The 9,926-nt window shown below is 44.4% G+C and overlaps 1 protein-coding gene across 1 annotated transcript in view; it reads left to right on the top strand.

The window, feature by feature from the left end:
- Nucleotides 1-930: 930 nt before the first annotated feature.
- Nucleotides 931-9,926, top strand: part of Ifngr1 (interferon gamma receptor 1) — a 29,686-nt gene continuing 20,690 nt past the window's right edge. The window contains exon 1 of the mRNA XM_005065730.4: nucleotides 931-1,112. Within this exon, the coding sequence (XP_005065787.1) occupies nucleotides 1,001-1,112 (112 nt within the window). The 5' untranslated portion in view covers nucleotides 931-1,000. The remainder of the gene's footprint in view (nucleotides 1,113-9,926) is intronic.

Raw genomic sequence — 9,926 nt, 5'->3', positions numbered from 1 at the left:
TGTTATTAAAAATAGACTGGGATAAAGAGAAGTGGAGAGTGGGTTGCAATCTAAAATTTTTTGCAAAGATGGTGATAAGCAGAACTAAAGCAGGGGAGGGAGTTTGAGGATGAGTCGTCTTGGGTTTTGTCGGCATTAAGAGGAAAGACAACTAAAGTGAATGCAAGGGTTTGAGAGAGCTGCAAACTAATGGATGCATTCCCAGAGGCAAAGGGGCCGATCTCTTGATGAGACTACATAATACTTTGTCATTTGACAGTTCAGTATTAAAATGGACATGCACTTTTTTGTGGTAGTTGTTAGTTTGTTTTTTCTAAAAACAAAGTGCTTACTCAAGCACATTGGGTTTGTGTGGTGGGAGTCTGCACAAACATAAAAAACAGAGGTTCAAATTCCGAAGACTAAACCGACAGGAATTGGAGGAGGCTTATTTGAACGCTTCCAAAGCCTCAGGCTCCAAGATGGTAGATGGATGAGATAAGCGTGGTGTCTGCAACCCCAGGTCACTACAAAAACAGAAAGAGGAATAGCTGAAGGTGGTGTCAAGTTGAAAGACCGTAACCTTCAGATCGGTGTTCTTGTAACCCAGAGGCCAGGCCCTGAGGCGCAAGAATGTTCAAGCCTTAGGCTAGCCCACCTCCAACTTAGTCAGGCTATTCCGCCCACGCCCTGCTCTGCTAGCTTGCCTAGCCAGACCTCGCCCGTTCCCGACATCCCAGTACAGGACCCGCCTCCTCGTGGAGACTCCGCCTCAAAATCCCACCCCTGTCTGGTATCATCCCCAGTCAACGCTTACAAACCGCGTGTTCTCTCCGCCCCCTCCTGCCGAGGCTCCGCCTCTCTCTAAAGCCACACCTCTCAGAGACTGTAACTTCTGCTTTGGTGCCGCCCATCCCTCGGGCCCCGCCCCCCTGCGGACTTAAGCTGCGCGGCGGACGTGACGCCAGGCCCGGGCCACAGGCGGCGCGGCTAACCTGTCAGTCCGGTCTCTGGCACCGGGATGGAGCCGCAAGCCGCATCTAGCAACATGATTCTGCTGGTGGTCCTGATGCTGTCTGCGGAGGCCGGGAGCGGAGCCGTAACAAGCATCGAGGATCCAGAGCCGCCCTCGGGTAATGACTCTGAGCCGCTGCGGGCAGCGTTGGGGCCGGAGCCCAGGCGGGAGACGCCCGGCCGGGAAGTCCCTCCTAGTCGCGCTGCACGGCTCCGGGCCAGGCATTCCTGGGTCCCGGATCCCGGGACCGCAGGGGCGCCTGGCTCACCGCGATCGACACGCCACTTTCGCCACTTCTTCTCTGCCAACGCAAACCTTTAACGTCTAAAGTTTAGTCTGTTATCGTTAGTTTCCAGGGCAGCGTTTGGCATTGCATGTACAACTCACTGTTTACAGACTTTATTTTCCGGGTGTTGTCCAAGTCCTTTGTGTGGGAGAGAAGAAAGGTGTGCCCGCTGATATTCTGGTTTGTTAGACAGGCTTTTAAGTGTGGAAAGTGTTGGGTTCAAGGGTTCCTATCATAGCGTAACTCTTCAGAGCCTTTGATTTCACCTGCCTGTTCACATTAACCAGGGAATACATCCTGGGGATAGTTTTCCGTTATAGACTAGCTCTAGAAAGAGCAATAAAGCTTTTCATCCGCTCCCTTTCAGTCTTAAGAGTCTGAGATGTTTCCAGTTAACAGCTGCGGGAGGCATGGAGATACCCAACCTCTTTAACTCTAGGCTCTATGCTTAGGCGTGCAACATTCCCATTTAGCCCTGCCTTGACTTGATCCTCAAAGGTCAAGCAAAACTATTCACAATGGCTGGGAAACAGCCACCTGGATGTCAGTCGACAGAAGAACAGAGAAATAAGATGAGGTGCACGTACAAAATGAAATTCCATTTAGGTATAAAGAAAAATGAAATCATAACTATAGAAAAAAATGGAACCAGAAGCAGTGTTAGTTGTATTAAGTGAAATAAGCCAGATTCAGAAACTCAGGAAGACAAATACTATGTTTTCTTACTATATGTAAACCTAGATTTAAGTGTGTGTGGGGGGGACCATGAGAGGGGAGGAAAAGATCTTGAAGGAGAGGGGGAGAAAATAAAAACATGGGATATGAATGCAGAAGGGAGGGTTCTTGGGGGAGGCAGGTGACCAGAAACAAAGAGGCAGGAGCACCTGGGGGACAAATTAGAAAGTATGATGACAGGTGTGCAGTATGTGTGAAAATGCTGTGTTAAAATCTATGACTTTTGTAATTTAACATTTTTTAATTAAATAGAGAATGTACTCATTAAAAAAATGTCAAGAAAACAAATCCTTGGTCATCCCTTAGGATAGACAAGGTGCCAAGGGTTAGGAAGACTCACAGTATGGTTAGGACATATTGAGTCATAACAAGTCTATTTTCATAGCTACCTCCAACGTAGTGTTGCTGGTCTCAGCATCTATGACGATGAGTCACACAGGGTTGCCCAAGTGGTAGAGGTCATTTACTAGGTGGTAGAGTCCACACTCTAAACCACCTTGCCAACTGCCATTACTCGGGGCAAGCTGACTGTCATTGTGGGCAATTGCCCTATGCTGTGAAGAGAACTTGAACTTGCAGTCTGCTGGAAACCAAAATAGATGTCCCAAACCCAGAGAGAATGGTGTCTGTAGGGATGTAAAGTGGCATGTTAAACACTTAGGCTGTGTGTCAGGAGAGCGGGAGGAAGCAGTTAAACGACATGCTGTGTGTAACAGCAAGGGATGGGAACGTTGCTTTAACTGACTTAACCTGAGAGAGAAGTTTATTGGTTCGGAGAATCCAAGTCTGAGTTAAGCAGAAAATGAGAGATATCAGCTTGGCTTCAGGAACACAAGAAGGCAACAGCTTACCATTTCTTATTTCTAGTGCCCTGGCTGTGGACAAATTCCCTACTTGGCAGCAGTCATGGCTTTCAAAATCTTGCAACTTCTACTGAACAAAATCCCAGAGGAGGACTGTGATTTCCCTAGCTTGATTGGGTGCCAACTGGTGTGGGAAGTACATTGTTGAAAGGTGTGGCATGGACTTTTCAAAAATAACAGCACAGTGTTCCTGACAGAGGTGCAAGATCTGATCCAAGAAAGTAATGTGCCCCTTATTCCTGGTGTCCATGGGTGATCTTGGGAAGGGTTAGATAATGCTATGTAGAAAGGCCAGGCATCATGTAAAGTGTTTGAGGAAGAAAGCCCATTAGGAGACGGGAGCTCAAGGGCCAGGAGGATTCCATGAAAAATGGCTGTGTAATGGAGGAGAGGGCATCTTCTGAAGGACCATTGAGAAGGCACAGTCGGTTGAACTCTGGGTGTGGGTGGAGAAAAGAGTAGCACAGCTGCCTGGTTCGGCAGCATCTCCGGTGGAGTGCCAGACACTCCCTTCTATTGAGGTTCCTCCTGTGTGGTTTCAAGTCTTCAAAGCCTGCCCGCTATGGTATCTGCGCCCTTCTGACCTGAACCCTAGCATTTTATAATACAGGGTGGGTCAGCCCTCCCATGTTTTTTTTCCCCTCACTCTCTTTTCAATACATTCTGTAGATTTTTCTTAAGCGCATTTCTTTAGATTTTTGTTGTGTCCCTTATGCTGGTTATTTGTTTGTGTATTTTTGTCTGAGGTAGTAGTTTATTACATGATCCAAGCTAGTCTCAAACTGTACTTCCTGGCTCAACCTTCTGAGTGTTGGGATTATAGCCTCAGACCATACACCAGTTCCCTTTGCTTAGATTCATTGAAAGTGTCCACTTCTGATTTACAATCCCTACAGATTTTGGAGGGTGATGTTTTGATTCTAAAACAAGCCCTAAGAGATGGAAAACAAATAATAGTTTTTAAAAGCTAACATACAAAGTTTAGCAATAGTGTAGGTGGTTTTGTTTCCTTCGTACAGGTACTCAAGATGAGGTTTTGATCAGTGTGGAGTGAGAGACAGGAGTTGGTTTATATGTAATTTTCTTACTAAAGGGGAATCTTTATTTTAGACGTCCCAGAGATTCATAATCAAAATACACCATATCCATTTTAGTCTCATCCGAGTTATGGAAGTAACTTACTGTTATGTAGTATTCAGATTTCACAGTGGCTTTATACAGTCGTGACCAAGCCAAAAAATAGCACTGTTGCATGAAGTAGACTCTTGTGAAAAAAATCAGAAAACTGTCATCTCCACCCCACTTTATATGTGGAGGTTATAACCCTTGTTTATTAAAGGATCACAGGGATATTTAATTGAAATGAACAGAGCATTGTGCATAGTCATCTTTACGTACCTTCCCCAAAGCTTTGTTTTCTCCTTGATAAAGTAGACACTGTAATCCTGTGTCATTCATAGGACGGCTGTGGGGACTGCCAGAGATGTGTCCTGTAGAGTTTGATATACTTGAATCACTATCATTACTTTAACAGATAGTATTAAATGTTAATTGTTTTAGTTAGATGTGAAGGTGTGTATTGGCCTTAAAAAAATCCAGGTTAATATAAAAAATGTAAAATTTGCTCAAGAGAGAATACTCATTTTTCTAGCATTTACTTGTTTTCTGTTTTGTTTTTAAGCAGAAAAGGCTATTTTTAATTCAGTTCCCAAACTATTTTCCAACTTTAGAATAAATTAGTCCAGGGGCTTTGGCTGTAGTTCAGTTATAGAACACATACCTGACAAGTCCCTGGGGCTCTCCCTGCCATGCTGCTGAGTGGTGAGGAAGTCTCAAGACAGCTCTTTCAACTTAAACCTAAGGCATGCTGCTGCTCCCAAGTTAGAAGCTGAAATGCACAAAGAAGAACATCTCTTCCCACAGATTGTGAATGACCCATTCCAGAGGGAGAAGGTAGCCATAAATTTATCTTGATAAAAATAACAAACCCTTGGTATTTTCTCTCAGCTTACAATACAAAATCACCTGTGTGTCTCCATGCAGATCTTCCTACCTGCAAGCCAGCAGATCTTAGTTCCAAGAGTCAGTCATTTGGGAAGGGACAGATGATTCATTTCATTTGGTTTTGAGTTGAAGGAGTCTGGGAATGAGATCGTCAAATAATTCTGAGCCCCTCTCTAAAAATAGCAAGTTACAGAAAAACTGTGTTTTCAGGAGACCACAAAATCTGTAAGATAGTTTTAGTCTGTGAAACCATTCTAGCGTCATCTTAAACTCCATAGATAACAATGCCTCTTTGGTTTCTCTACATGTCTTTTTATTTATACAGTGTAAATATATCCTTAATAGAGGTTTGCTGTGAGCCTTAATTATTTTAACTACTCTACATTGTAATTTAAAGGTCAGGTGATAAAATGTGAAACTTACTGACAAATGTGACAGTTGTGTAAGTTTGGCAAAGACAAAAGTGATGTCTAATAACCTAACCACATGGTTTCTCTTCTGGTTATATTAAACCACAGGTGATGCCTTTTGGTATAAATCAAAAGTTTCTCTTTAGTAGTAATTCATGCTACAATTCACTGAAACTTCTTCCTACCACCCATTTGCTTGACGTGGGCTATAGAGTGATTTGAAGGCCAGCCTGGGCTACTGCCTCCAGCAAGAAGGTAGATACGTGTAGTTGTAAGTTATATTTTATTATGATGAGGGTCATCACACAGGATTCACACTCTAAATTCTGAACTTTGGTCCTAAGCCTATGGCCCCAAGGCTGCTCACCTGTGGGTCACATCTCAGCTGAAGTTCAGGCCAGTCTCTTAACAGAAGTCTCTGATTAGAGGGTCAGGATCCTGGGGGAGACTCTCCAGCCCCAGGGCAGAACAAGGCGGCATCTCTCCGGATGTGCAGAGCAGGGCATCGCTCTTGCTCTTCTGCGTATATGCTGTGCAGTGGGTGTTGTGGAGTTGTAATCATGTGTCTGTTATCTTGAGTGAGTGATGTCACTGGGTTCTGGTTATCAGGGGCAGCCTTGGCTGTAGTGGGGATGCTGACTAAGCTATTTTTACATGTCTAAAAGGCATTTTTGACTATGCTCATTACATCTACAGTGTGATCCTGTCTCAAAAAACAAATCAAGCTATCAAACAACAGCAAAGCACCTGATTGCTGCTGCACAAGTCTGTTATTGCTTATGGCTCTATGTTGCATGACTCAATGGCTTCTTCCTACATATAAATGAACTTGGATAATCTGTTGAAAGTTTTCAGAATGACTTCTATGTGGCTTTTCCTCAAGGCAAGAATTTCATATTGAATACAAATTGAATAGAAACTTATTTCTGTTGGGAAGATTAAAGAGGATCTTAGATGTTAGAGAGATGGCTCAGGGGTTGAAGGTATTTGCTGCTCTTGCATAAGACCCAGGCTTTGTTCCCAGCACCCATAAGGCAGCTAGCAACCATCTATAACTCCACTTCCAATGGATCCAATGCTCATTTCAGGCCTCCACGCACTCCAGGCACTCCCGGGATGTACATATACACATGCAGGCAAACACTCATGGGCATAAAGATAAATCTTAAAAAGCTGGAGCGATTTTAAAAGGAAGTAAAGAGCTCGTTGTTAGAAGTTGGAGGAAGGGGATCTTTGTGCTCTGGAGGCTTAGGGGCTGTTGCCTTTAACGATGTGTGAGCAGAAGATGTGCTTCTGGAGCTGTGTGGTGCAGCCCAGGAGGGTCCCAGGCAAAGTGTTGAAGGCACCACCTGGGTTTTGTTCATTTCTCGTCAAAATGTGGATGCTGACCGATCAACTATGGAAAAGACTGTTTAGTCTTAGAAAGCCGGGTAGCAGACAGGTCTTTTGATGAGGTGCCTGCCCCATTTGCAGTTCTGTGCAGGGCGAGGGGTGAGGGTCTAGTGTCATTCTTCTGCATGCGGCTGTCTGGTTTGTCCAGCACCATTTGTTGAAAATGCTGTCTCTTAGTCAAAATTCCGGTGGCTAAAGAAGCATGGGCTTACATTTGAATTGTCAGTGCTATTTAGTTGATTGATGTCTCTGTTTTATTCAGGTGCTGTGCTGTTTTTATTTTGATAGTTTTGAAGTATAGCCAGAAATCAGGGAATGCGATACCTCTAGCAGTTGTTTCTATTGCTCAGGATTGTTTTGGCTATCCTGGGTCATCTGTGCTTCCATATGATTTTTTTTAATATTTGCATATTTTTATTACACTTTTTTATTATATATTTGAATTAGGAACAAGCTTGCTTCCCATGTTAATCCCAGCTCCCTCTCCCTCCCCTCCACACCTACTCCCTCCCACCAGCCCCCCACCAGCCCCCCACTCAATCCACACTCCATTCCCTAGGGAGGGTAAGGCCCTCCATGGGTGATCTCTAGATTCTGTCATGTCGTTCCTGGGAGAGCCCAGGCCCTCCCCAAAGTGTCCAGATTGAGAAAGCATCCCTATTATGGGATGGGCCCCAAAGTCCATTTGTGTGTCAGGGATAAATACTGATCTATTACCCCAAAATCCATAGATTGCCTGAGTCTCCTCATTGACACCCACATTCGGGGGGGTCTGGATCAGTCCCATACTGGCCTCTCAGCCATCAGTCTGGGGTCCAAGATCTCCCCTTTGTTCAGGTCAGCTGTTTCTCTGGGATTCACCAGCCCAGTCTTGACCCCTTTGTTCATCACTCCTCCCTCTCTGCCACTGGGTTCCAGGAGTTCAGTTCAGTGTTTAGCTGTGAGTGTCTGCCTCTGCTTCCTTCTGTCACTGGATGGAGGTTCTAGGATGGTATGTAAGACAGTCGTCAAAATCATTATTAGGGAGGGGCATTTAATGTAGTCTTTCCACTCCTGCTTAGTTTGCCAGTTGGTGTCATCCTTGTAGACCTCTGGAGATCTCACTAGTGCCAGATCTCCCTTCAAACCTAGAATGACTCCCTCTATTATGATAGCTCTCATCCTGCTCTCCTCTATTCTTCCCCAACTCAACCTTCCTGCTCCCCCATGTCCTCCTCTCCCTTCCTCTTCTTTCCCTCTCTTTTTCCTGGCTCCATTTCCCCTCCCCCACCCTGTGCTCCCAATCTGCTCAGGAAATCTTGCCTCATTCCACCTTCTCTGTGGTGCCATGGATATCTCTCTTAGGGTCCTTCCTGTTTCCCTGCCTCTCTGGCAGTGGGATTGTAGACTGGCATTCCCCTGATTCATGTCTAACATCGAATTTTAAGATCATTGGAATCTTGATGGGGATTGCATTGAATCTGTGCATTGCTTTTGGTAGGATGGCTATTTTCAAAATATTAATCCTACAGATCCATGTGCATGGAAGGTCTTTCATCTTCTGGTGTCTAATTTCTGTCTTCATTGTTTCAAAGTCCTCATTGCACAGGTCTTTTATTTCCTTGGTTATGTTTATCGCAAGATAAATTGTTTTGTTCGGGTTTTTGTTTGCTTGTTTTGTTTTTGTTTTAGTTTGTAGGATAAAGGTCAAGCCATTCAAAATCCCATCCTGGATGGAAGAAGGGCTCATGAAATTCCACTCCTCACCCACCTCACTGAGGAGCTGTAGGCAGCTGATGGTTACTAGGGGAAGGAGACTGTCAGTTATATTCAAGGCTATCCCTCCACTGACAGGGCGCACATGCTCCCAGGAGATGGCCCTACATCCATGCCCAGCCAGCACTAAGGGACTCAGTGCTCCTAATAAATAATTAAACAAGCAAACAAATAAATAAATAAAAATAAAAACACACCAGCTCCTGAAATTGGGAGGGAAACATAGTGATGAGGGATATGGATGGAGGGAGTGGGGATAGATTTGATCAAAACATCATGGGCATGTATGAAATTCTCACAGAACTGCATAGGAGGAGAGTGAGAAAGAAGAACTGATGGCTTGACATTTTCAGGCTCTCAGAGGCAGCTGATGCTAACGTTGAGAAATGGCTTCTGAAAGTAATTAAGATTCAACATGAACCCCAACCTGACCTGGTTTCTTATATTTTTTTAGGCTCCACATACATGTTCCACCACACCCGGTTCAGTTAGTGTGTTAGTTTGGTTTGAGGGGTGTGTGTGTGTGTGTGTGTGTGTGAGAGAGAGAGAGAGAGAGACAGAGAGAGAGAGAGACAGAGAGAGAGAGAGAGAGAGAGAGAGAGAGAGACAGAGAGAGAGAGACAGAGAGAGAGAGAGAGAGAGAGAGAGAGAGAGAGAGAGAGAGAGAGAGAGAGAGAGAGAGCGCTGATTGGCTATTTGACATTAATGTTGAATTGTTTTTGAGAGAGGGAGTAGTAGCTATTTTGTTTGTTTGTTTTTGGTTTTTCAAGACAGGGTTTCTCTGTGGCTTTGGAGGCTGTCCTGGAACTGGTCTCGAACTCACAAAGATCCACCTGCCTCTGACTTCCGAGTGCTGGGATTAAAGGCATGCACCACCAACGCCCAGCTAGGAGTAGTAGCTTTTATTTCTTCTTAAACCATGGATTGTTAACAGGAACAAGGCTGTTAGTGAAGGCTGAAGTACAGACATACCCTACACAAGAACAGCTTCCTAAGGGATCCCCAGGTTTCTGTGCTGTGTATGGTCATGGGCAGTCATCCAAAAACAGGTGAGGAAGAAGCCAGGCAAGACCAGTATTTTTAGGCTTGCCCTCAAGGAAGTTGCTTAGAAAACCAAAGCAGATAGGTACAGATGTCCCAGCATGCATCTGTGGTATTTTGGAAGCGTAGTAGAAACTTTGCAGTTGACTGGTTAATGATCAAAAGATCAGAAAGTCCTGTGAGTGTCTGGATCTGGGAACAGACACCCTACCCTCTGTCTTCATAATCTCAGTCTCTGCCACAAGCTTTACCCCTCGTTGATAAATTATATAGAAGCTAGATATTTAGGCAAAAAAATCTACTGGGGAGAATGAAATACAGTAATCATAAAGCATTTTAAGATAAAACATTTTACCCTCCCAAAAAGTAAAGAGTTACTTAAAAATTATAAACATACAAAGCAGTGTCTCTCAACTGCTCTTCTCTTGACCTTTGGGGCTGGCTTA

This window comes from Mesocricetus auratus, unplaced genomic scaffold (assembly GCF_017639785.1).
Source record: "Mesocricetus auratus isolate SY011 unplaced genomic scaffold, BCM_Maur_2.0 Super-Scaffold_100018, whole genome shotgun sequence".
NCBI lineage: Eukaryota > Metazoa > Chordata > Mammalia > Rodentia > Cricetidae > Mesocricetus > Mesocricetus auratus.
This window is presented reverse-complemented; position numbering and strand designations above follow the sequence as displayed.